At 35.2% G+C, this 26,826-nt stretch overlaps 2 protein-coding genes across 2 annotated transcripts in view; one reads left to right on the forward strand and one right to left on the reverse strand.

Annotated features, from left to right (window-relative positions):
- LOC136821844 (uncharacterized) overlaps positions 1–26,826 on the reverse strand; it is a 386,618-nt gene that overhangs the window by 128,089 nt on the left and 231,703 nt on the right. The window lies entirely within an intron of this gene.
- Positions 1–26,826, forward strand: part of LOC136821831 (uncharacterized) — a 127,617-nt gene that overhangs the window by 38,446 nt on the left and 62,345 nt on the right. Inside the window, exons 15-23 of the mRNA XM_067078052.1 lie at positions 65–297; positions 1,101–1,206; positions 1,489–1,650; positions 2,979–3,113; positions 3,820–3,972; positions 19,809–20,018; positions 23,842–23,982; positions 25,122–25,206; positions 26,775–26,824. Of these exons, the coding sequence (XP_066934153.1) occupies positions 65–297; positions 1,101–1,206; positions 1,489–1,650; positions 2,979–3,113; positions 3,820–3,972; positions 19,809–20,018; positions 23,842–23,982; positions 25,122–25,206; positions 26,775–26,824 (1,275 nt within the window). The remainder of the gene's footprint in view (positions 1–64; positions 298–1,100; positions 1,207–1,488; positions 1,651–2,978; positions 3,114–3,819; positions 3,973–19,808; positions 20,019–23,841; positions 23,983–25,121; positions 25,207–26,774; positions 26,825–26,826) is intronic.

The following is a 26,826-nucleotide window of genomic DNA, read 5'->3' on the forward strand; positions in this document are numbered from 1 at the left end:
TTTAGCACCGAAGCCTTATGTTCTTATATAGTTTGTTCTTATAAAAAAATGTAATCATCTCTAGGTAAATACGACCTCAAGAAAGAAAACACTTGGCTTCACACTCGAATTCAAGATTCCTGTCAAATATGGTTCAATCAAAATTGACGGTATCCCTTTCTCGAACGACTTAAAATTAGGTGGAAAAATTAAACACAAGATTGGTAGCACGGCTGTCAGTGGAACGCTTTACATGAAAGGAATGTGGTACCATGCGTTTGGTTTAAGATGGCTCAACTTCGGAAACATTAACCTTGGGTAAGTTTTTATACAAATTCTATAATTCGAACCTCTATTATTCCAGTATTTCTTTAATTCGATCTATAATCTAAATCATTGACAAAACCTATGACATAAAACCTAAAAATGAGCATTCCCCCCTCATCGCTCCAAACAATAGCGATTTTATGTATTCGAGATGAATCGAGGCAAAGTTGACATGGGGCCGAAATCACCGTCCACTTTGTTCGACGACGGTAAAAACACCAAAATACCGTCGTCTGTTTAGGTAAGCAAAGGCGATATAGAGCCGTACATCAACTATCGACTTTGTTTTGTATCGATTTCACTTACCGTCGCTCTCGATATCCTCCGATACATAAACTCGGTAATGTTGTCAAAGCGGGTTAAGGACCTGCCAAGCAATATTTCTTTCCCTCAACATTGTTAGGAGAGGAGAGGAAGGTTATTGCACTGTATCTAAAATTGACCGCCGGAAATATGCCATAATATATTGGCAACAATGGTAGTTACCAGTTTTCCTAAAGGGAAAACCCTGTTCGAATTAGCCAGAGTTAACTATATAAGTACCTTATCGGGGAAAACTTCGTCGGTGAAAAGTGACGAAATTTTGGCCAAGTGACGAATATTTTCCCCGACGAAAATTTTCCCCAGCCTTAATGCGTTTACCAACTACCAGCAAGTGACGAATATTTTTCCCCGACGAAGTTTTCCCCGATAAGGTAATTTGTTTGAAATAAGAGTTATTCGTTAGTAGATGATTCGAAGGGAGTTCAAAAGAGATCATGTGTCTTGAATATTTCTCTCTACTGTTTATTTAGATTGACACTGGATGCGAAGTCACCCATCTTAGTATCAGGTTTTGAACTTGGTGCCACTGTTGATTTTGGAACAGATTGTTTTTACGCTAAAGATTTTGCCAATGATGTAAGTATGATTGATTGATCTCGTCTGATTGCATTCATTTTAACTATTAGACCATGTTCAGACGTTACGGTTCCGTTTTGCTCGGGTGTGATTTTCGTTACGGATCGAGTGTGTTCATATTAGTTTCGGAACGTTTCGGAGCAAGTAGCAGGAAATTTGTGTATTTTATTGTTTGAATTTAAAATCAGTTTTAAACTTATCCGGATCTTTTTGGGTGCTTCCGTATGAAATAAAACATCACGTCATGAATATCGTGATAAATATTCTGTGATTTCATTCTAGGGGCATTGCTTACGATTCGCCGTTTATTTCGGCGTCGGAAAACCTTCGTACTTCTATGGGAAGATTGCTGCATTAACGATCGGAAAAATCGCCCGGATGGTCGGTGGTGGAAGCGGGATACCCGGGCCTGTAGCATCGACCGGATTCCCCGATGGATTAGAGGTAAAATTGATTTATCAGTATTGAATAATAGACCTTATTAGAGTTTTTGATTTTTCCAAATAAGCGATGCATTGTGGGATTGTTTCAAGTGTATTACAATAGAAATTTCCTAGGAATTCCTTGAGAGAAATCTATTGTAATACACTCGAAACAATCCCACAATACATCGCTTTTTAGAAAAGTAAAAAACTCCGTTGAGGTCTATTACTTCAAACGACATTCACACATGTTACATGTTTTCCTAAAAGACCGTTTTCAATTTTAATACAAAAACACAAATGTTTGGAAACATGAATTATGTCTGACGACGTTAAAGTATCTGGCAACCTCAGCAATTAACATGGCAACCTCAACCATTAACATGGCAACTGACAAGGATTTACTCAACAGGTAAATCATCAAGACCACAATGACAATCTAATCCTCAAGAATTGATCTTTCGTGTAACTTATGTCTCAAAAATCCTTTAAGGTCCAAAATATTTTTCTCCCATTTCGGCAGATTTTGTTTAGTTTTGTTCTATACCCTTACCCTAAAATACTCCCTTATTTTTGGAGGAGAAAGAGATCAAACTTGGAGCCCGAGATAAACGATATTTCTGAATACTGATCAAAAGTGTTTTTATGAGTCCCGTAATATTGACAATTTGGCGTTTCAATACCGGAATATCGATCAATAGTCTAATACCGGATTCTCAAAAGTTCCCCCTTAGCTTTAAGCTACAATCATGGTCAAAATCGTTCACTATCGTTCACTTACTGAGGCGAGAAAGATTTTATTTACTGCTCTACGGGAAGACCTTCAGAACAATATGGGTCGGTCGGTCGGTCGGTCGGTAAAAATTAATTTCTTAAGAGCTAGGGTCGGAAAGGTCAAGATCTAAAAAAATTGTGATACTTTGAAGCAGTAGAATTTTTCCTTTCTCTCGATGAACAACTTTCGTGCCATTCCATAGCGATTTTTTTTTTAAATTCATATAAGTTCTGGGATAAATTTACACTTTTTCAAAATATCTGAGTCCATCCTCCAGCTTTGCAAATTCAATATTATTATTTTTTTTGATTTTGGAAAAAGTAGGATCGGGCCCGTAGATCAATAACGAGTTTATGTAGTTGCACTTTTGAGGACGGTAGAGTGACTTAAGCGATTTGGAAAAACCTGCAGTTCTGACCCCGACGAAATCGGGGACGGTAAAAGTGCTGGTTTACCGTCGTCCTCAGTCAGTCAGGACCTAATCAAATTAAAACCTCACCGTCTCCGTCGCAGAAAAATACACATACCTGAACTCGGTAATAAATTAATTTGGTCTCGCCTTACCTTTTTTTTAGGTTTCTTACAATGCGGAAAAAGACATTGATCTCCGAAGTTCAGGTGGTCCGTTTATCCGACAAGGTTTCCGATTGAAAGGAACTTTAGATCTGTTCGGATATCAAATCAAAGCGGAAATTGTGTACAGTGAACGGGTAAGTAGATAAAACATTTTTAGGTCCAATAAACTCCATTTTAAAGGTTTTGTTTTGATTGAAAGGTCCGACAATGCTGAGTCGGCAATATTTCATAAACGCTCACGTATGTGTACTAGCCTGGCATTAGTGTGCGCATGCGTATGTAAAAACAAGTGCGACTAGATTAGAAAAAGTTTTTGAAATGATAAGATAGACCTCACACCCTCCTCTTTCGAATGTTTTTATGCATATAATAAATAGAACGTTTTCTATCTACCTTATCGGTAGATAAGCCGGCCCTAATTTAACACCGACCCCTTTTACGCTGGCCCTTATTACGCCACGAGCTAAAAAATAACGCCAATAAGGGCCGGTGTAAAAAGGGCCGATATGGTAAATTTGTTGAATTTAACTTTGCTATTTTTTTGTTTACAAAAGATATAGAATCTGAGGTCACTTTTATTTTGCTTGGAGTTTATCGTTGCGTTTTAAGAAGTAGCTTTATCTATCTGACTCAGCAGGGAGGTGCCACCCTTTATGTCGCTTCCTTTTACCCCCAAATATTATCTTCAAGGTACTTCGAAATTCGAGAGTACATATTAACCAGGTCATGACCAAGTTAATTTTTTTTTGTGTCGCGAAAAAAAGTTCATTTAATATTTATTCCAATTATGTGGGTTTCAGGAAGTCTAACATTTACATTTCTTTTCATTTTTCTCTTCAGGAAATTCTTCTGGATGGGGAACTGGACCCGATCAATCTTGGTGGTCACGTGGTCATGGCCCGAAATGCAACACACAAACATGTGGGCCCTAAATTGACTTTCCATTACAAGAGCGCAGTACCAGGGGCTAAAATCAGATTACCGTATTTCAAGGTAAGTCAACTCTCTCTAATTCGAACCTCTGTTATCCGAATCTTTCAGTAATGTTCTTTGCACGGTAAAGAAGTTTCTCTACAATTTTTACTGTGGACTCTCTCTAATTCGAACCTCTGTTGTCCGAATCTTTCTGTAATGTTCTTTCCACGGTAAAGAAGTTTCTCTACAATTTTTATTGCAAAATCTCTCTAATTCGAACTTCTGTTATCCGAATCTTTCTGTAATGTTCTTTGCACAGTAAAGAAGTTTCTCTACAATTTTTATTGTGGACTCTCTCTAATTCGAACTTCTATTATCCGAATCTTTCGGTAATGTTCTTTGCACGGTAAAGAAGTTTCTCTACAATTTTTATGGTGAACTCTCTCTAATTCGAACTTCTATTATCCGAATCTTTCGGTAATGTTCTTTGCACGGTAAAGAAGTTTCTCTACAATTTTTACGGTGGACTCTCTCTAATTCGAACTTCTATTATCCAAATCTTTCGGTAATGTTCTTTGCACGGTAAAGAAGTTTCTCTACAATTTTTACGGTGGACTCTCTCTATTTCGAACTTCTATTATCCTAATCTTTCTGTAATGTTCTTTGCACGGTAAGAAGTTTCTCTACAATTTTTATGGCGAACTCTCTCTATTTCGAACTTCTATTATCCAAACCTTTCAGTAATGTTCTTTGCACGGTAAGAAGTTTCTCTACAATTTTTACTGTGGACTCTCTCTAATTCGAACTTCTATTATCCAAACCTTTCAGTAATGTTCTTTGCACGGTAAAGAAGTTTCTCTACAATTTTTACGATGGACTCTCTCTAATTCGAACTTCTATTATCCGAATCTTTCTGTAATGTTCTTTGCACGGTAAAGAAGTTTCTCTACAATTTTTATGGCGAACTCTCTCTAATTCGAACCTCTGTTATCCGAATCTTTCGGTAATGTTCTTTGCACGGTAAAGAAGTTTCTCTACAATTTTTATGGTGAACTCTCTCTAATTCGAACTTCTATTATCCGAATCTTTCGGTAATGTTCTTTGCACGGTAAAGAAGTTTCTCTACAATTTTTACTGTGGACTCTCTCTAATTCGAACTTCTATTATCCGAATCTTTCTGTAATGTTCTTTGCACGGTAAAGAAGTTTCTCTACAATTTTTATGGCGAACTCTCTCCTAATTCGAACTTCTATTATCCAAACCTTTCAGTAATGTTCTTTGCACGGTAAAGAAGTTTCTCTACAATTTTTATGGCGAACTCTCTCCTAATTCGAACTTCTATTATCCAAACCTTTCAGTAATGTTCTTTGCACGGTAAAGAAGTTTCTCTACAATTTTTATGGTGAACTCTCTCTAATTCGAACTTCTATTATCCGAATCTTTCGGTAATGTTCTTTGCACGGTAAAGAAGTTTCTCTAGAATTTTTATGGCGAACTCTTTCTAATTCGAACTTCTATTATCCGAATCTTTCGGTAATGTTCTTTGCACGGTAAGAAGTTTCTCTACAATTTTTACTGTGGACTCTCTCTAATTCGAACTTCTATTATCCAAACCTTTCAGTAATGTTCTTTGCACGGTAAAGAAGTTTCTCTACAATTTTTATGGCGAACTCTCTCCTAATTCGAACTTCTATTATCCAAACCTTTCAGTAATGTTCTTTGCACGGTAAAGAAATTTCTCTACAATTTTTATGGCGAACTCTCTCTAATTCGAACTTCTATTATCCGAATCTTTCGGTAATGTTCTTTGCACGGTAAAGAAGTTTCTCTACAATTTTTATGGCGAACTCTCTCTAATTCGAACTTCTATTATCCAAACCTTTCAGTAATGTTCTTTGCACGGTAAAGAAGTTTCTCTACAATTTTTATGGCGAACTCTCTCTAATTCGAACTTCTATTATCCAAACCTTTCAGTAATGTTCTTTGCACGGTAAAGAAGTTTCTCTACAATTTTTATGGCGAACTCTCTCTAATTCGAACTTCTATTATCCGAATCTTTCGGTAATGTTCTTTGAACGGTAAAGAAGTTTCTCTACAATTTTTATGGTTAGCTCTCTCTAATTCGAACCTCTGTTATCCGAATCTTTCGGTAATGTTCTTTGCATGGTAAGAAGTTTCTCTACAATTTTACTGTGGACTCTCTCTAATTCGAACTTCTATTATCCAAACCTTTCAGTAATGTTCTTTGCACGGTAAAGAAGTTTCTCTACAATTTTTACTGTGGACTCTCTCTAATTCGAACTTCTATTATCCGAATCTTTCTGTAATGTTCTTTGCACGGTAAAGAAGTTTCTCTACAATTTTTATGGCGAACTCTCTCTAATTCGAACTTCTATTATCCAAACCTTTCAGTAATGTTCTTTGCACGGTAAAGAAGTTTCTCTACAATTTTTATGGCGAACTCTCTCTAATTCGAACTTCTATTATCCAAACCTTTCAGTAATGTTCTTTGCACGGTAAAGAAGTTTCTCTACAATTTTTACTGTGGACTCTCTCTAATTCGAACTTCTATTATCCGAATCTTTCTGTAATGTTCTTTGCACGGTAAAGAAGTTTCTCTACAATTTTTATGGCGAACTCTTCTAATTCGAACTTCTATTATCCGAATCTTTCGGTAATGTTCTTTGCACGGTAAAGAAGTTTCTCTACAATTTTATGGCGAACTCTCTCTAATTCGAACTTCTATTATCCGAATCTTTCAGTAATGTTCTTTGCACGGTAAAGAAGTTTCTCTACAATTTTTATGGCGAACTCTCTCTAATTCGAACTTCTATTATCCGAATCTTTCGGTAATGTTCTTTGCACGGTAAAGAAGTTTCTCTACAATTTTTATGGTGAGCTCTCTCTAATTCGAACCTCTGTTATCCGAATCTTTCGGTAATGTTCTTTGCATGGTAAGAAGTTTCTCTACAATTTTACTGTGGACTCTCTCTAATTCGAACTTCTATTATCCGAATCTTTCAGTAATGTTCTTTGCACGGTAAAGAAGTTTCTCTCTACAATTTTACTGGTGGACTCTCTCTAATTCGAACTTCTATTATCCGAATCTTTCTGTAATGTTCTTTGCACGGTAAAGAAGTTTCTCTACAATTTTTATGGCGAACTCTCCTCTAATTCGAACTTCTATTATCCGAATCTTTCGGTAATGTTCTTTGCACGGTAAGAAGTTTCTCTACAATTTTTAGGGAGCTCTCTCTAATTCGAACTTCTGTTATGAATCTTTCTGTAATGTTCTTTGCACGGTAAAGAAGTTTCTCTACAATTTTTATGTGGACTCTCTCTAATTCGAACTTCTAATATCCAAATCTTTCAGTAATGTTCTTTGCACGTAAAGAAGTTTCTCTACAATTTTTATGTGGACTCTCTCTAATTCGAACTTCTATTATCCGAATCTTTCTAATGTTCTTTGCACGGTAAAGAATTTCTCTACAATTTTTATGGCGAACTCTCTCTAATTCGAACTTCTATTATCAAACCTTTCGTAATGGTTCTTTGCACAGTAAGAAGTTTCTCTACAATTTTTGGGCGGACTCTCTCTAATTCGAACTTCTATTATCCAAACCTTTCAGTAATGTTCTTTGCACGGTAAAGAAGTTCTCTACAATTTTTACTGTGGACTCTCTCTAATTCGAACTTCTATTATCCGAATCTTTCTGTAATGTTCTTTGCACGGTAAAGAAGTTTCTCTACAATTTTAATGGCGACTCTCTCTAATTCGAACTTCTATTATCCAAACCTTTCAGTAATGTTCTTTGCACGGTAAAGAAGTTTCTCTACAATTTTTACTGTGAACTCTCTCTAATTCGAACTTCTATTATCCGAATCTTTCGGTAATGTTCTTTGCACGGTAAAGAAGTTTCTCTACAATTTTTATGTGAACTCTCTCTAATTCGAACTTCTATTATCCGAATCTTTCGGTAATGTTCTTTGCACGTAAAGAAGTTTCTCTACAATTTTTAGGTGAACTCTCTAAATCGAACTTCTATTATCCGAATCTTTCAGTAATGTTCTTTGCACGGTAAAGAAGTTTCTCTACAATTTTTATGGCGAACTCTCTCTAATTCGAACTTCTATTATCCGAATCTTTCGGTAATGTTCTTTGCACGGTAAAGAAGTTTCTCTACAATTTTTATGGTGAGCTCTCTCTAATTCGAACCTCTGTTATCCGAATCTTTCGGTAATGTTCTTTGCACGGTAAAGAAGTTTCTCTACAATTTTTACTGTGGACTCTCTCTAATTCGACTTCTATTATCGAATCTTTCGTAATGTTCTTTGCACGGTAAAGAAGTTTCTCTACAATTTTTACTGTGGACTCTCTCTAATTCGAACTTCTATTATCCGAATCTTTCTGTAATGTTCTTTGCACGGTAAAAAGTTTTCTCTACAATTTTTACTGGCGAACTCTCTCTAATTCGAACTTCTATTATCCGAATCTTTCGGTAATGTTCTTTGCACGGTAAAGAAGTTTCTCTACAATTTTTATGGTGGACTCTCTCTAATTCGAACTTCTATTATCCGAATCTTTCTGTAATGTTCTTTGCACGGTAAAGAAGTTTCTCTACAATTTTTACGTGGACTCTCTCTAATTCGAACTTCTATTATCCGAATCTTTCTGTAATGTTCTTTGCACGGTAAAGAAGTTTCTCTACAATTTTTATGGCGAACTCTCTCTAATTCGAACTTCTATTATCCGAATCTTTCGGTAATGTTCTTTGCACGGTAAAGAAGTTTCTCTACAATTTTTGGCGAACTCTCTCTAATTCGAACTTCTATTATCCGAATCTTTCGGTAATGTTCTTTGCACGGTAAAGAAGTTTCTCTACAATTTTTATGGCGAACTCTCTCTAATTCGAACTTCTATTATCCGAATCTTTCGGTAATGTTCTTTGCACGGTAAAGAAGTTTCTCTACAATTTTTATGGTGAGCTCTCTCTAATTCGAACTTCTATTATCCAAACCTTTCAGTAATGTTCTTTGCACGGTAAAGAAGTTTCTCTACAATTTTTATGGCGAACTCTCTCTAATTCGAACTTCTATTATCCGAATCTTTCGGTAATGTTCTTTGCACGGTAAAGAAGTTTCTCTACAATTTTTATGGCGAACTCTCTCTAATTCGAACTTCTATTATCCAAACCTTTCAGTAATGTTCTTTGCACGGTAAAGAAGTTTCTCTACAATTTTTATGGCGAACTCTCTCTAATTCGAACTTCTATTATCCAAACCTTTCAGTAATGTTCTTTGCACGGTAAAGAAGTTCTCTACAATTTTTACTGTGGACTCTCTCTAATTCGAACTTCTATTATCCAAACCTTTCGGTAATGTTCTTTGCACGGTAAAGAAGTTTCTCTACAATTTTTACTGCGAACTCTCTCTAATTCGAACTTCTATTATCCGAATCTTTCGGTAATGTTCTTTGCACGGTAAAGAAGTTTCTCTACAATTTTTACTGTGGACTCTCTCTAATTCGAACTTCTATTATCCGAATCTTTCTGTAATGTTCTTTGCACGGTAAAGAAGTTTCTCTACAATTTTTATGGCGAACTCTCTCTAATTCGAACTTCTATTATCCGAATCTTTCAGTAATGTTCTTTGCACGGTAAAGAAGTTTCTCTACAATTTTTATGGTGAACTCTCTCTAATTCGAACTTCTATTATCCGAATCTTTCGGTAATGTTCTTTGCACGGTAAAGAAGTTTCTCTACAATTTTTATGGTGAACTCTCTCTAATTCGAACTTCTATTATCCAAACCTTTCAGTAATGTTCTTTGCACGGTAAAGAAGTTTCTCTACAATTTTTATGGTGAACTCTCTCTAATTCGAACTTCTATTATCCGAATCTTTCGGTAATGTTCTTTGCACGGTAAAGAAGTTTCTCTACAATTTTTATGGCGAACTCTCTCTAATTCGAACTTCTATTAATCAAACCTTTCAGTAATGTTCTTTGCACGGTAAAGAAGTTTCTCTACAATTTTTATGGCGAACTCTCTCTAATTCGAACTTCTATTATCCGAATCTTTCGTAATGTTCTTTGCACGGTAAAGAAGTTTCTCTACAATTTTTATGGTGAACTCTCTCTAATTCGAACTTCTATTATCCGAATCTTTCGGTAATGTTCTTTGCACGGTAAAGAAGTTTCTCTACAATTTTTATGGTGAACTCTCTCTAATTCGAACTTCTATTATCCGAATCTTTCAGTAATGTTCTTTGCACGGTAAAGAAGTTTCTCTACAATTTTTATGGTGAACTCTCTCTAATTCGAACTTCTATTATCCGAATCTTTCGGTAATGTTCTTTGCACGGTAAAGAAGTTTCTCTACAATTTTTATGGCGAACTCTCTCTAATTCGAACTTCTATTATCCGAATCTTTCGGTAATGTTCTTTGCACGGTAAAGAAGTTTCTCTACAATTTTTATGGTGAACTCTCTCTAATTCGAACTTCTATTATCCGAATCTTTCGGTAATGTTCTTTGCACGGTAAAGAAGTTTCTCTACAATTTTTATGGCGAACTCTCTCTAATTCGAACTTCTATTATCCGAATCTTTCGGTAATGTTCTTTGCACGGTAAAGAAGTTTCTCTACAATTTTTATGTGAACTCTCTCTAATTCGAACTTCTATTATCCGAATCTTTCGGTAATGTTCTTTGCACGGTAAAGAAGTTTCTCTACAATTTTTATGGCGAACTCTCTCTAATTCGAACTTCTATTATCCGAATCTTTCGGTAATGTTCTTTGCACGGTAAAGAAGTTTCTCTACAATTTTTATGGTGAACTCTCTCTAATTCGAACTTCTATTATCCGAATCTTTCGGTAATGTTCTTTGCACGGTAAAGAAGTTTCTCTACAATTTTTATGGTGAACTCTCTCTAATTCGAACTTCTATTATCCGAATCTTTCGGTAATGTTCTTTGCACGGTAAAGAAGTTTCTCTACAATTTTTATGGTGAACTCTCTCTAATTCGAACTTCTATTATCCGAATCTTTCAGTAATGTTCTTTGCACGGTAAAGAAGTTTCTCTACAATTTTTACTGTGGACTCTCTCTAATTCGAACTTCTATTATCCGAATCTTTCTGTAATGTTCTTTGCACGGTAAAGAAGTTTCTCTACAATTTTTATGGTGGAACTCTCTCTAATTCGAACTTCTATTATCCGAATCTTTCAGTAATGTTCTTTGCACAGTAAGAAGTTTCTCTACAATTTTTACGGTGGACTCTCTCTAATTCGAACTTCTATTATCCGAATCTTTCAGTAATGTTCTTTGCACGGTAAAGAAGTTTCTCTACAATTTTTATGGTGGACTCTCTCTAATTCGAACTTCTATTATCCGAATCTTTCTGTAATGTTCTTTGCACGGTAAAGAAGTTTCTCTACAATTTTTATGGTGAACTCTCTCTAATTCGAACTTCTATTATCCGAATCTTTCGTAATGTTCTTTGCACGGTAAAGAAGTTTCTCTACAATTTTTATGGTGGACTCTCTCTAATTCGAACTTCTATTATCCGAATCTTTCAGTAATGTTCTTTGCACGGTAAAGAAGTTTCTCTACAATTTTTATGGCGAACTCTCTCTAATTCGAACTTCTATTATCCGAATCTTTCGGTAATGTTCTTTGCACGGTAAAGAAGTTTCTCTACAATTTTTATGGTGGACTCTCTCTAATTCGAACTTCTATTATCCGAATCTTTCTGTAATGTTCTTTGCACGGTAAAGAAGTTTCTCTACAATTTTTATGGTGAACTCTCTCTAATTCGAACTTCTATTATCCGAATCTTTCGGTAATGTTCTTTGCACGGTAAAGAAGTTTCTCTACAATTTTTATGGTGAACTCTCTCTAATTCGAACTTCTATTATCCGAATCTTTCAGTAATGTTCTTTGCACGGTAAAGAAGTTTCTCTACAATTTTTATGGCGAACTCTCTCTAATTCGAACTTCTATTATCCGAATCTTTCAGTAATGTTCTTTGCACGGTAAAGAAGTTTCTCTACAATTTTTATGGTGGACTCTCTCTAATTCGAACTTCTATTATCCAAATCTTTCAGTAATGTTCTTTGCACGGTAAGAAGTTTCTCTACAATTTTTACGGTGGACTCTCTCTAATTCGAACTTCTATTATCCGAATCTTTCGGTAATGTTCTTTGCACGGTAAAGAAGTTTCTCTACAATTTTTACTGTGGACTCTCTCTAATTCGAACTTCTATTATCCGAATCTTTCTGTAATGTTCTTTGCACGGTAAAGAAGTTTCTCTACAATTTTATGGTGAACTCTCTCTAATTCGAACTTCTATTATCCGAATCTTTCAGTAATGTTCTTTGCACGGTAAAGAAGTTTCTCTACAATTTTTATGGTGGACTCTCTCTAATTCGAACTTCTATTATCCGAATCTTTCTGTAATGTTCTTTGCACGGTAAAGAAGTTTCTCTACAATTTTTACAGTGGACTCTCTCTAATTCGAACTTCTATTATCCGAATCTTTCAGTAATGTTCTTTGCACGGTAAAGAAGTTTCTCTACAATTTTTATGGCGAACTCTCTCTAATTCGAACTTCTATTATCCGAATCTTTCGGTAATGTTCTTTGCACGGTAAAGAAGTTTCTCTACAATTTTTATGTGGACTCTCTCTAATTCGAACTTCTATTATCCGAATCTTTCTGTAATGTTCTTTGCACGGTAAAGAAGTTTCTCTACAATTTTTATGGCGAACTCTCTCTAATTCGAACTTCTATTATCCGAATCTTTCAGTAATGTTCTTTGCACGGTAAAGAAGTTTCTCTACAATTTTTACTGTGGACTCTCTCTAATTCGAACTTCTGTTATCCAAATCTTTCGGTAATGTTCTTTGCACGGTAAAGAAGTTTCTCTACAATTTTTATGGTGAACTCTCTCTAATTCGAACTTCTATTATCCGAATCTTTCAGTAATGTTCTTTGCACGGTAAAGAAGTTTCTCTACAATTTTTACTGTGGACTCTCTCTAATTCGAACTTCTATTATCCAAATCTTTCAGTAATGTTCTTTGCACGGTAAAGAAGTTTCTCTACAATTTTTATGGCGAACTCTCTCTAATTCGAACTTCTATTATCCGAATCTTTCGGTAATGTTCTTTGCACGGTAAAGAAGTTTCTCTACAATTTTTATGTGGACTCTCTCTAATTCGAACTTCTATTATCCGAATCTTTCTGTAATGTTCTTTGCACGGTAAAGAAGTTTCTCTACAATTTTTATGGTGAACTCTCTCTAATTCGAACTTCTATTATCCGAATCTTTCAGTAATGTTCTTTGCACGGTAAAGAAGTTTCTCTACAATTTTTATGTGAACTCTCTCTAATTCGAACTTCTATTATCCGAATCTTTCGGTAATGTTCTTTGCACGGTAAAGAAGTTTCTCTACAATTTTTATGGTGAACTCTCTCTAATTCGAACTTCTATTATCCGAATCTTTCTGTAATGTTCTTTGCACGGTAAAGAAGTTTCTCTACAATTTTTATGTGGAACTCTCTCTAATTCGAACTTCTATTATCCGAATCTTTCGGTAATGTTCTTTGCACGGTAAAGAAGTTTCTCTACAATTTTTATGGTGAACTCTCTCTAATTCGAACTTCTATTATCCGAATCTTTCAGTAATGTTCTTTGCACGGTAAAGAAGTTTCTCTACAATTTTTATGGTGGACTCTCTCTAATTCGAACTTCTATTATCCGAATCTTTCAGTAATGTTCTTTGCACGGTAAAGAAGTTTCTCTACAATTTTTACTGGGACTCTCTCTAATTCGAACTTCTATTATCCGAATCTTTCGTAATGTTCTTTGCACGGTAAAGAAGTTTCTCTACAATTTTTATGGTGGACTCTCTCTAATTCGAACTTCTATTATCCGAATCTTTCTGTAATGTTCTTTGCACGGTAAAGAAGTTTCTCTACAATTTTTATGGTGGACTCTCTCTAATTCGAACTTCTATTATCCGAATCTTTCAGTAATGTTCTTTGCACGGTAAAGAAGTTTCTCTACAATTTTTATGGTGAACTCTCTCTAATTCGAACTTCTATTATCCAAATCTTTCTGTAATGTTCTTTGCACGGTAAAGAAGTTTCTCTACAATTTTTATGTGAACTCTCTCTAATTCGAACTTCTATTATCCGAATCTTTCGGTAATGTTCTTTGCACGGTAAAGAAGTTTCTCTACAATTTTTACGGTGGACTCTCTCTAATTCGAACTTCTATTATCCGAATCTTTCTGTAATGTTCTTTGCACGGTAAAGAAGTTTCTCTACAATTTTTATGTGGACTCTCTCTAATTCGAACTTCTATTATCCGAATCTTTCAGTAATGTTCTTTGCACGGTAAAGAAGTTTCTCTACAATTTTTATGGCGAACTCTCTCTAATTCGAACTTCTATTATCCGAATCTTTCTGTAATGTTCTTTGCACGGTAAAGAAGTTTCTCTACAATTTTTATGGTGAACTCTCTCTAATTCGAACTTCTATTATCCGAATCTTTCAGTAATGTTCTTTGCACGGTAAAGAAGTTTCTCTACAATTTTTATGGTGGACTCTCTCTAATTCGAACTTCTATTATCCGAATCTTTCGGTAATGTTCTTTGCACGGTAAAGAAGTTTCTCTACAATTTTTATGTGGAACTCTCTCTAATTCGAACTTCTATTATCCGAATCTTTCTGTAATGTTCTTTGCACGGTAAAGAAGTTTCTCTACAATTTTTACTGGTGAACTCTCTCTAATTCGAACTTCTATTATCCGAATCTTTCAGTAATGTTCTTTGCACGGTAAAGAAGTTTCTCTACAATTTTTACTGTGGACTCTCTCTAATTCGAACTTCTATTATCCGAATCTTTCTGTAATGTTCTTTGCACGGTAAAGAAGTTTCTCTACAATTTTTACTGTGGACTCTCTCTAATTCGAACTTCTATTATCCGAATCTTTCTGTAATGTTCTTTGCACGGTAAAGAAGTTTCTCTACAATTTTTACGGTGGACTCTCTCTAATTCGAACTTCTATTATCCGAATCTTTCAGTAATGTTCTTTGCACGGTAAAGAAGTTTCTCTACAATTTTTACAGTGGACTCTCTCTAATTCGAACCTCTATTATCCAAATCTTTCAGTAATGTTCTTTGCACGGTAAGAAGTTTCTCTACAATTTTTATGGCGAAATCTCTCTATTTCGAACTTCTATTATCCGAATCTTTCTGTAATGTTCTTTGCACAGTAAGAAGTTTCTCTACAATTTTTACGGTGGACTCTCTCTAATTCGAACTTCTATTATCCAAATCTTTCGGTAATGTTCTTTGCACGGTAAAGAAGTTTCTCTACAATTTTTACAGTGGACTCTCTCTAATTCGAACCTCTGTTATCCGAATCTGTAATGTTCTTTGCACGGTAAAGAAGTTTCTCTACAATTTTTACTGTGGACTCTCTCTAATTCGAACTTCTATTATCCGAATCTTTCAGTAATGTTCTTTGCACGGTAAAGAAGTTTCTCTACAATTTTTACTGTGGAATCTCTCTAATTCGAACATCTGTTATCCGAATCTTTCTGTAATGTTCTTTGCACGGTAAAGAAGTTTCTCTACAATTTTTACTGTGGACTCTCTCTAATTCGAACTTCTATTATCCGAATCTTTCAGTAATGTTCTTTGCACGGTAAAGAAGTTTCTCTACAATTTTTACTGTGGACTCTCTCTAATTCGAACCTCTGTTATCCGAATCTTTCTGTAATGTTCTTTGCACGGTAAAGAAGTTTCTCTACAATTTTTACGGTGGAATCTCTCTAATTCGAACTTCTATTATCCGAATCTTTCAGTAATGTTCTTTGCACGGTAAAGAAGTTTCTCTACAATTTTTACTGTGGACTCTCTCTAATTCGAACCTCTGTTATCCGAATCTTTCTGTAATGTTCTTTGCACGGTAAAGAAGTTTCTCTACAATTTTTACTGTGGACTCTCTCTAATTCGAACTTCTATTATCCGAATCTTTCAGTAATGTTCTTTGCACGGTAAAGAAGTTTCTCTACAATTTTTACTGTGGACTCTCTCTAATTCGAACCTCTGTTATCCAAATCTTTCAGTAATGTTCTTTGCACAGTAAGAAGTTTCTCTACAATTTTTATGGTGAAATCTCTCTAATTCGAACTTCTGTTATCCGAATCTTTCTGTAATGTTCTTTGCACAGTAAGAAGTTTCTCTACAATTTTTACTGTGGACTCTCTCTAATTCGAACTTCTATTATCCGAATCTTTCTGTAATGTTCTTTGCACGGTAAAGAAGTCTCTCTACAATTTTTACGGTGGACTCTCTCTAATTCGAACCTCTGTTATCCGAATCTTTCTGTAATGTTCTTTGCACGGTAAAGAAGTTTCTCTACAATTTTTACTGTGGAATCTCTCTAATTCGAACTTCTATTATCCGAATCTTTCTGTAATGTTCTTTGCACAGTAAGAAGTTTCTCTACAATTTTTACTGTGGACTCTCTCTAATTCGAACTTCTATTATCCGAATCTTTCTGTAATGTTCTTTGCACAGTAAGAAGTTTCTCTACAATTTTTACTGTGGACTCTCTCTAATTCGAACCTCTGTTATCCGAATCTTTCTGTAATGTTCTTTGCACGGTAAAGAAGTTTCTCTACAATTTTTACAGTGGACTCTCTCTAATTCGAACTTCTATTATCCAAATCTTTCAGTAATGTTCTTTGCACGGTAAGAAGTTTCTCTACAATTTTTATGGCGAAATCTCTCTAATTCGAACTTCTATTATCCAAATCGTTCTATAATGTTCTTTGCACAGTAAGAAGTTTCTCTACAATTTTTATGGCGAAATCTCTCTATTTCGAACTTCTATTATCCGAATCTTTCTGTAATGTTCTTTGCACGGTAAGAAGTCTCTCTACAATTTTTACGGTGGACTCTCTCTATTTCGAACCTCTGTTATTCGAATCTTTCTGTAATGTTCTTTGCACAGTAAGAAGTTTCTCTACAATTTTTACAGTGGACTCTCTCTAATTCGAACTTCTATTATCCGAATCTTTCTGTAATGTTCTTTGCACGGTAAAGAAGTTTCTCTACAGTTTTTATGGCGAAATCTCTCTAATTCGAACCTCTGTTATTCGAATCTTTCTGTAATGTTCTTTGCACGGTAAAGAAGTTTCTCTACAATTTTTACTGTGGACTCTCTCTAATTCGAACTTCTGTTATCTAAATCTTTCTGTAATGTTCTTTGCACGGTAAAGAAGTTTCTCTACAATTTTTACGGTGGACTCTCTCCAATTCGAACCTCTGTTATCCGAATCTTTCTGTAATGTTCTTTGCACGGTAAAGAAGTTTCTCTACAATTTTTACGGTGGACTCTCTCCAATTCGAACCTCTGTTATCCGAATCTTTCAGTAATGTTCTTTGCACATTAAAGCAGTTTCTCTACAATTTTTACGGTGGACTCTCTCTAATTCGAACTTCTATTATCCGAATCTTTCTGTAATGTTCTTTGCACGGTAAGATGTTTCTCTACAATTTTTACAGTGGACTCTCTCTAATTCGAACTTCTATTATCCGAATCTTTCAGTAATGTTCTTTGCACGGTAAAGAAGTTTCTCTACAATTTTTATGGTGGACTCTCTCTAATTCGAACTTCTATTATCCGAATCTTTCTGTAATGTTCTTTGCACGGTAAAGAAGTTTCTCTACAATTTTTACAGTGGACTCTCTCTAATTCGAACTTCTATTATCCGAATCTTTCAGTAATGTTCTTTGCACAGTAAGAAGTTTCTCTACAATTTTTACGGTGGACTCTCTCTAATTCGAACTTCTATTATCCGAATCTTTCAGTAATGTTCTTTGCACGGTAAAGAAGTTTCTCTACAATTTTTACTGTGGAATCTCTCTAATTCGAACTTCTATTATCCGAATCTTTCTGTAATGGTCTTTGCACGGTAAGAAGTTTCTCTACAATTTTTACTGTGGACTCTCTCTAATTCGAACTTCTATTATCCGAATCTTTCTGTAATGTTCTTTGCACAGTAAGATGTTTCTCTACAATTTTTACTGTGGAATCTCTCTATTTCGAACTTCTGTTATCCAAATCTTTCTGTAATGTTCTTTGCACGGTAAAGAAGTTTCTCTACAATTTTTACTGTGGACTCTCTCTAATTCGAACCTCTGTTATCCAAATCTTTCTGTAATGTTCTTTGCACGGTAAAGAAGTTTCTCTACAATTTTTACTGTGGACTCTCTCTAATTCGAACTTCTATCATCCAAATCTTTCAGTAATGTTCTTTGCACGGTAAAGAAGTTTCTCTACAATTTTTACTGTGGAATCTCTCTAATTCGAACCTCTGTTATCCGAATCTTTCAGTAATGTTCTTTGCACGGTAAAGAAGTTTCTCTACAATTTTTACAGTCAACTCTCTCTAATTCGAACTTCTATTATCCGAATCTTTCTGTAATGTTCTTTGCACGGTAAAGAAGTTTCTCTACAATTTTTACAGTGGACTCTCTCTAATTCGAACTTCTATCATCCAAATTTTTCAGTAATGTTCTTTGCACGGTAAAAAGTTTCTCTACAATTTTTACTGTGGAATCTCTCTAATTCGAACCTCTGTTATCCGAATCTTTCTGTAATGTTCTTTGCACAGTAAGAAGTTTCTCTACAATTTTTACTGTGGAATCTCTCTAATTCGAACCTCTGTTATTCGAATCTTTCTGTAATGTTCTTTGCACGGTAAAGAAGTTTCTCTACAATTTTTACTGTGGACTCTCTCTAATTCAAACTTCTATTATCCGAATCTTTCAGTAATGTTCTTTGCACAGTAAGAAGTCTCTCTACAATTTTTACGGTGGACTCTCTCTAATTCGAACTTCTGTTATCCGAATCTTTCAGTAATGTTCTCTGCACAGTAAGAAGTCTCTCTACAATTTTTATGGTGGACTCTCTCTAATTCAAACTTCTATTATCCGAATCTTTCTGTAATGTTCTTTGCACGGTAAAGAAGTTTCTCTACAATTTTTACGGTGGACTCTCTCTACTTCGAACCTGTTATTCGAATCTTTCTATGATTCAAACAAATTTTTGGTTCTCTCAGCTTGAAAATACACTAAAGGATGAAATTTTGACGGAAATTTAATTTGGAGGTGGCTGGATAAATTTGATTTGCGGGAATTTAATTTTTATGGTTACAGGATGCTTGTGTGCAAAAATCTGTGTTTTATAAGCAACTAGGCTGCGCGCATCCCCGAAATTGATTTTAATACAGAAGATGCATATTATGTATAAAACTCCCGTCCAAGAGTTACCCTAAATTTGGCGTTTCAACTTTGTTTTGAAAATGAAACAATAGATGCAAAGTAGATACTTTCTCTATGTGCTTTACCTCTTTTGTTAAACGCGGCCTCAAAATTTGACGTTTAAAATATGAAATTCGTGAAATATCGTTTCTCTCTTAGATTATCAGATTACTTATACAGTATAGTCTCTATAACTCGAACAGTCAGGGGGTTACGAAACCGTCCGAGTTATGGAGACTGTATTTATCACATTGGGCTCTTCCAGAAAAAAATTGAATATGGTGGGTGGAGGATATAAATTTTTTTGAAAATTACCCCCCCCCCCCCCCCCCCCCCCGGACATTGTGACTTTTGACCCCCGGACAGCCGGTCTAACCCCCGACAAGCATCAGTTGACCCCCTGGACATTCAAAATTACCCTCAAACAGAGCAAAGTTACCCAAAAACAGAGCAAGTTTACCCCCCAGACAAGGCAAATTTTATACCCCCCCCCATATAAGCATATTTTCTGGAAGAGCCCATTGACTATAAACGGTAATACCAAATAATAAATATGTTTATTTGTTTATTTCAGATGTATTTTGAAGGGTACGTTAAAATATTGGGCATCGAGGTTGGAGCATATTTGAACATTACCATGCAGCAGATGGAGATATACATCTATGGCAAAGTCTGGGATCTCATATATTGTGAAGTCTATGTAGCTGCTGCTTATGATTATATGACTATCACTGATGCTCATTTTTATATTCGAGTTATTGTTGATTTGAGAGGCTTAACTGATGTAAGTCCGTTTTGAATTTTATGTTTTTGGGTTTTAAAATTCATGGGATCTTGTTTATCGCAATGTCCCTTATGATTATACGACTATTACAGGTGCTCATTTTTATATTCGAGTTATCTTTGATTTGAGAGGCTTAACTGATGTAAGTTGGGTTTTAAATATTTATGGGAACTTGTTTATCGCAATGTCCCTTATGATTATATGACTATCACAGATGCTCATTTTTATATTCGAGTTATCGTTGATTTGAGAGGCTTAACTGATGTAAGTTGGTTTTCAATTTTATGTTTTTGGGTTTTAAAATTTATGGGAACTTGTTTATCGCAATGTCCCTTTTTAATTATATGACTATCACTGATGCTCATTTTTATATTCGAGTTATCGTTGATTTGAGAGGCTTAACTGATGTAAGTCCGTTTTGAATTTTATGTTTATGGGTTTTAAATATTTATGGGATCTTGTTTATCGCAATGTCCCTTATGATTATATGACTATCACAGATGCTTATTTTTATATTCGAATTATCGTTGATTTGAGAGGCTTAACTGATGTAAGTCCGTTTTGAATTTTAAGTTTTTGACTTTAAATATTTATGGGATCTTGTTTATCGCAATGTCCCTTATGATTATATGACTATCACAGATGCTCATTTTTATATTCGAATTATCGTTGATTTGAGAGGCTTAACTGATGTAAGTCCGTTTTGAATTTTAAGTTTTTGAGTTTTAAATATTTATGGGAACTTGTTTATCGCAATGTCCCTTATGATTACATGACTATCACAGATGCTCATTTTTATATTCGTGTTATCGTCGATTTGAGAGGCTTGACTGATGTAAGTTCGTTTTGAATTTTACGTTTTTGGGTTTTAAATATTTATGGGAACTTGTTTATCGCAAGTCCCTTATGATTACATGACTATCACAGATGCTCATTTTTATATTCGTGTTATCGTCGATTTGAGAGGCTTGACTGATGTAAGTTCGTTTTGAATTTTACGTTTTTGGGTTTTAAATATTTATGGGAACTTGTTTATCACAATGTCCCTTATGATTATATGACTATCACAGATGCTCATTTTTATATTCGAGTTATCGTTGATTTGAGAGGCTTGACTGATGTAAGTTCGTTTTGAATTTTATGTTTTTGAGTTTTAAATATTTATGGGAACTTGTTTATCGCAATGTCCCTTATGATTACATGACTATCACAGATGCTCATTTTATATTCGTGTTATCGTTGATTTGAGAGGCTTAACTGATGTGAGTTCGTTTTGAATTTTATGTTTTTGAGTTTTAAATATTTATGGGAACTTGTTTATCGCAATGTCCCTTATGATTACATGACTATCACAGATGCTCATTTTTATATTCGTGTTATCGTTGATTTGAGAGGCTTAACTGATGTAAGTTGGTTTTCAATTTTATGTTTTTGGGTTTTAAAATTTATGGGAACTTGTTTATCGCAATGTCCCTTATGATTATATGACTATCACTGATGCTCATTTTTATATTCGAGTTATCGTTGATTTGAGAGGCTTAACTGATGTAAGTCCGTTTTGAATTTTATGTTTATGGGTTTTAAATATTTATGGGATCTTGTTTATCGCAATGTCCCTTATGATTATATGACTATCACAGATGCTTATTTTTATATTCGAATTATCGTTGATTTGAGAGGCTTAACTGATGTAAGTCCGTTTTGAATTTTAAGTTTTTGACTTTTAAATATTTATGGGATCTTGTTTATCGCAATGTCCCTTATGATTATATGACTATCACAGATGCTCATTTTTATATTCGAATTATCGTTGATTTGAGAGGCTTAACTGATGTAAGTCCGTTTTGAATTTTAAGTTTTTGAGTTTTAAATATTTATGGGAACTTGTTTATCGCAATGTCCCTTATGATTACATGACTATCACAGATGCTCATTTTTATATTCGTGTTATCGTCGATTTGAGAGGCTTGACTGATGTAAGTTCGTTTTGAATTTTACGTTTTTGGGTTTTAAATATTTATGGGAACTTGTTTATCGCAATGTCCCTTATGATTACATGACTATCACAGATGCTCATTTTTATATTCGTGTTATCGTCGATTTGAGAGGCTTGACTGATGTAAGTTCGTTTTGAATTTTACGTTTTTGGGTTTTAAATATTTATGGGAACTTGTTTATCACAATGTCCCTTATGATTATATGACTATCACAGATGCTCATTTTTATATTCGAGTTATCGTTGATTTGAGAGGCTTGACTGATGTAAGTTCGTTTTGAATTTTATGTTTTTGAGTTTTAAATATTTATGGGAACTTGTTTATCGCAATGTCCCTTATGATTACATGACTATCACAGATGCTCATTTTTATATTCGTGTTATCGTTGATTTGAGAGGCTTAACTGATGTGAGTTCGTTTTGAATTTTATGTTTTTGAGTTTTAAATATTTATGGGAACTTGTTTATCGCAATGTCCCTTATGATTACATGACTATCACAGATGCTCATTTTTATATTCGTGTTATCGTTGATTTGAGAGGCTTAACTGATGTGAGTTCGTTTTGAGTTTTATGTTTTTGACTTTTAAATATTTATGGGAACTTGTTTATCGCAATGTCCCTTATGATTATAACTTCAGTAGAGCTATAATCTGACAATGTCTGTATGTGTGTATGTATGTCTGTATGTATGTATGTCCGTCCGAAAACTTTAGGGCAAGCTGGACACTTCAAAAAAGGTCGGATTTGGCTTAAATTTGGCACACTTGTTCCTTGGGTGAATATCTGGGGGTGTTTTTTTCATTTTTTGAAAATTTAGATTTTTGGGGCCTGGGGCAGCCTGGGGACGAGTTTTTCGCCAAAACGAGGCTAAAACTTTGGGGCAGCCTGGACACTTCAAAAAAGGTCGGATTTGGCTGAAATTTGGCACACTTGTTCCTTGGGTGAATATCTGGGGTGTTTTTTTCATTTTTTGAAAATTTTGATTTTTGGGGCCTGGGGACGAGTTTTTCGCCAAAACGAGGCTAAAACTTTGGGGCAGCCTGGACACTTCAAAAAAGGTCGGATTTGACTGAAATTTGGCACACTTGTTCCTTGGGTGAATATCTGGGGTGTTTTTTTCATTTTTTGAAAATTTTGATTTTTGGGGTCTGGGGACGAGTTTTTCACCAAAACGAGGCTGGCAGCCTGGACACTTCAAAAAAGGTCGGATTTGGCTGAAATTTGGCACACTTGTTCCTTGGGTGAATATCTGGGCTTGTTTTTTTCATTTTTTGAAAATTTTGATTTTTGGGGCCTGGGGACGAGTTTTTCACCAGAACGAGGCTGGCAGCTTGGAGACTTTAAAAACGGTCCGATTTGGCTGAAATTTGGCACAGGTTTGAGGAACTTTCTCCTAAGTTATTTATTTTGAAAGGCTCTTAGGACGAGGACACTATTCTAACGCACATAAAAAAATGAAAAAATTAAGATAAAAACACCCCCAGGTATTCACCCAAGGAACAAGTGTACCAAATTTCAGCCAAAACGGACAAAGTATATTTGCTACCTAATACTAAATATTTGAAATGTTACAATTGGGCCTTCTAATAACGGGAAAATCTGAAGTTGAGCCCAGTGCGTGCGCACGTTCGACTATGACTATTACAGATGCTCATTTTTATATTCGAGTTATTGTTGATTTGAGAGGCTTAACTGATGTAAGTCCGTTTTGAATTTTATGTTTTTGAGTTTTAAATATTTATGGGATCTTGTTTAAACCACTTAAAGCGCATTAACAATTGCGTGGTTGATCCTTACCTAATAACTGCTCTTCTCTATTTTCCAGGCGATCGAGAAAGCACGTAAAGCGGTCGATCAAGCGTTCAAGCATGCGCAACAAGAATTACGTAATGCAGTGGACCACGTGCAACAGAAGAAAAGAGAATGCAAAGAGAAATTGAAAATCAAATGTTCAAACTGTTACAAGGTATAAGATTTATTAATCTCCAAGTAGGTCTTGATTGCTCCACGCATGACAAGAACGTGTTCTAAACGCAGAGGCTTTCAAGAGGATTCAGCTTTTCCTTTTTTATTTGGATGAATATTTCAAACGAGAGATTTTCTCTCGAGATACAATTATAAACATTTGCTTTATCAAGGAGAAAGCTTAATAAATCAAGAAAAATGGGGCGGAGACACGAGAAAGCTTTTCAGGTTGGTGGGATGGATCATGTTGCATTGCACCAACGGGAAAACAACTTCTGGTGTCCCCAATTCTTAAGTGTGCACTCTGTCTTGCTTCCATGTGGAAATCATATCATCGTCATTTGACTAATGCACTTGAAAGTGGTTTTCACCTGATAGCAAAAACTGAGAGCACGAACATGTTGATAGTTGGGACGAGATGGAGTTTTTATTTTTATAAGCTCTTTATTTGATTTGGTTGGTCGTTAACCTGTATTAAAACAATTTTGTTACTTTTTCTGAAGAACGCGTCATCTCTATTACTTTTAATGACCAATTACACGTTTTTTTAATATAAGGAGCACGTTTATAAAAAACTCGAGGCTGAAAATGGTCCAAAAAATAAGAAATTGTTAAGGAACTGCCCAGGCTGAGGATAAGAAAACAAGTCTTAAGGAACAGTAAGAGTTTTCACTTGAACTAGCAATTATCTTGTATTCTCCGAGTTCTTTGTTGAAATAGTCGATGTTTCCATAAAACAAACCATTTGTATAGTTTCCTTTGACCTAGCAGCTATGTAAATAAGGAACTCGATAAGGAACTTTGATGCTGAAATTCTCTGTAAGAATACTCCAGGCTCAGAGCAAAGTTAAGGTTCCTTATAAAAAAAACGTGTAGTAGAGTATCTTATAAAAACTCCATCTCATCTGTGATAGTTAGATATGAGCCCTCCGAATGCATTCGAGATTGGTCCTACCCACGAAGTAGTAGGAATCGCGGCGCTTACAGACACTGCGACTTGACAGGCGAGCTGCCAAGCCATGGCGTATACCATGACACTCGAACGACACTGGGAGAGCGTTGCTCACGATGCTCACGAACCTTATGAGTGCCACGGCACGTCTTTAGTGTTGATAAAAAACAACAATTTTTCTTTTCCAGTTGAAATGCAAGCAAGCTGAGCAAAATTGCAAAGGATTTTTGGACAAAGCTGGGAAGTGGATTGGAGGTGTCATCAATGCTGCAGGTAATATATCTAACAATCATGGTCAAAATCTATCGGGCGAGAAAGTTGCTTTTTGGCTGATATTGATAGATTTATTCACGTATTTCAATTCGGGAGGGGTTTATAGACTTCCAAGCTATATTCTGAGCCTTATTGGACCATTCTTGAACTTTTGGAACTTATAAGTCTTAAGTCTAGCGTTAAAACTCAGAGTTAAAACTCTACCCTTCCAACCTAATTTAGAGCGCTTCCAAATCGTTTGTGGTTATAAGATTTCGTTGGAATTTTCCTTTTTTCTGAAATATTACGACCATGATTGCAACATACTCTAAGCAGAGATTGCTTATTCATGGCCACACCTGACTCTAGGCTCTGTCTTCATCTTGCCATTCTTTTAATTGTTTGTATCTTTGTTGATTGTCTTTTATCTATCTGTGCCTTCTTCTTTTGTTTTGTATCTATGTATTTTTGTGAAAGTAAATGTTCCATATGTCTGCAGAGTATGGTCGTCTAAATGGTTGATATGATGGTGTTAGGTTTTTGTAGAAAGATATTACTCGCGTCTTGTTCCAAAATAGATTTTTCTTACCTTATTTAGATAATAAACGTCCCCACCGTTTATTATAAACTTTTCGGTTTTTAGACAGTTTTTAGGTTCCGTAGCATTTTCTAAAAAGCACTTTGACTGCAATCTTCTTCTATTATATAATACATGATATGCACCACTGCAATGTCTTCCATTCCACCCGCAATAGCTCATTGGTTGTAAGTGACGTAAAATCTGTCAATACGTCACTTTCAACCAATTAGCTATTGGCAGGAATGGAAGACATTGCAATGGTGCATATCATGAATTGTAACCTTTTCATCTTTTGTTTGATGTTTACTCGTTCGAGTATATTTGTAGAAGAGAGGTAAAAATACTGGTAGTTCTTTAAAGGTTTTGTTTTAAATAAGAATGGTACCATTTGCTTATTCATCAATTTTAATTCACAAGCTTTTTCTCATTGGTTTGACACGGATGTGGAGCAAGATTGGTCAAATTGGAAAAGAAAAGCAATTTATTTTGTCTATTTCAGCATAAAATAACAATAAGCAGACGCTGTTCTGATATAAAACATGTGTCTGATATGAAACGGGAACACTTATGTAAAGATAAAACTTTTAAAGGGATAGATGTATTTAGAAATAAAGCAAGTTATTTTCGTTGTAAATATCGCTCGATAACGACAAAATGTCGAAGAGCTGAATCGATTTCATAATTTCATTTCAAAAGTAAAAATTTACACTGCTGTCAATTACACGCTGAACGATTGTCACCCAGCTGACACACAACGTTGTTTCAACGTTCATCTAACGTTAAATGGATGTTATGAACATTAAATTGACGTTGAAACAACGTTGCGTGTCAGCTGGGCAAGTGATACTGTATTTACGTGAGATTCTGCGTCGAACTTGAAGGCATTTGAAGAAAAGCTGGGGCTACAAAAGCCTCTGGTCTGTCGAAGTCGAAAGAATGATTCTAAGGGGTTAAATTTTCGACTTTTGAAAAGGGTTTGGTAGTGAACGTTTGCATTTTTCTCTTACAGGTCGTTGGGTGAAGAATACCGTTCGAAAGATTGGCGACGGTCTTGCAAAGGT

This window comes from Clytia hemisphaerica, unplaced genomic scaffold, assembly GCF_902728285.1.
Source record: "Clytia hemisphaerica strain Z4C2 unplaced genomic scaffold, Clytia hemisphaerica genome assembly, whole genome shotgun sequence".
In the NCBI taxonomy this organism is placed as follows: Eukaryota; Metazoa; Cnidaria; class Hydrozoa; order Leptothecata; family Clytiidae; genus Clytia; species Clytia hemisphaerica.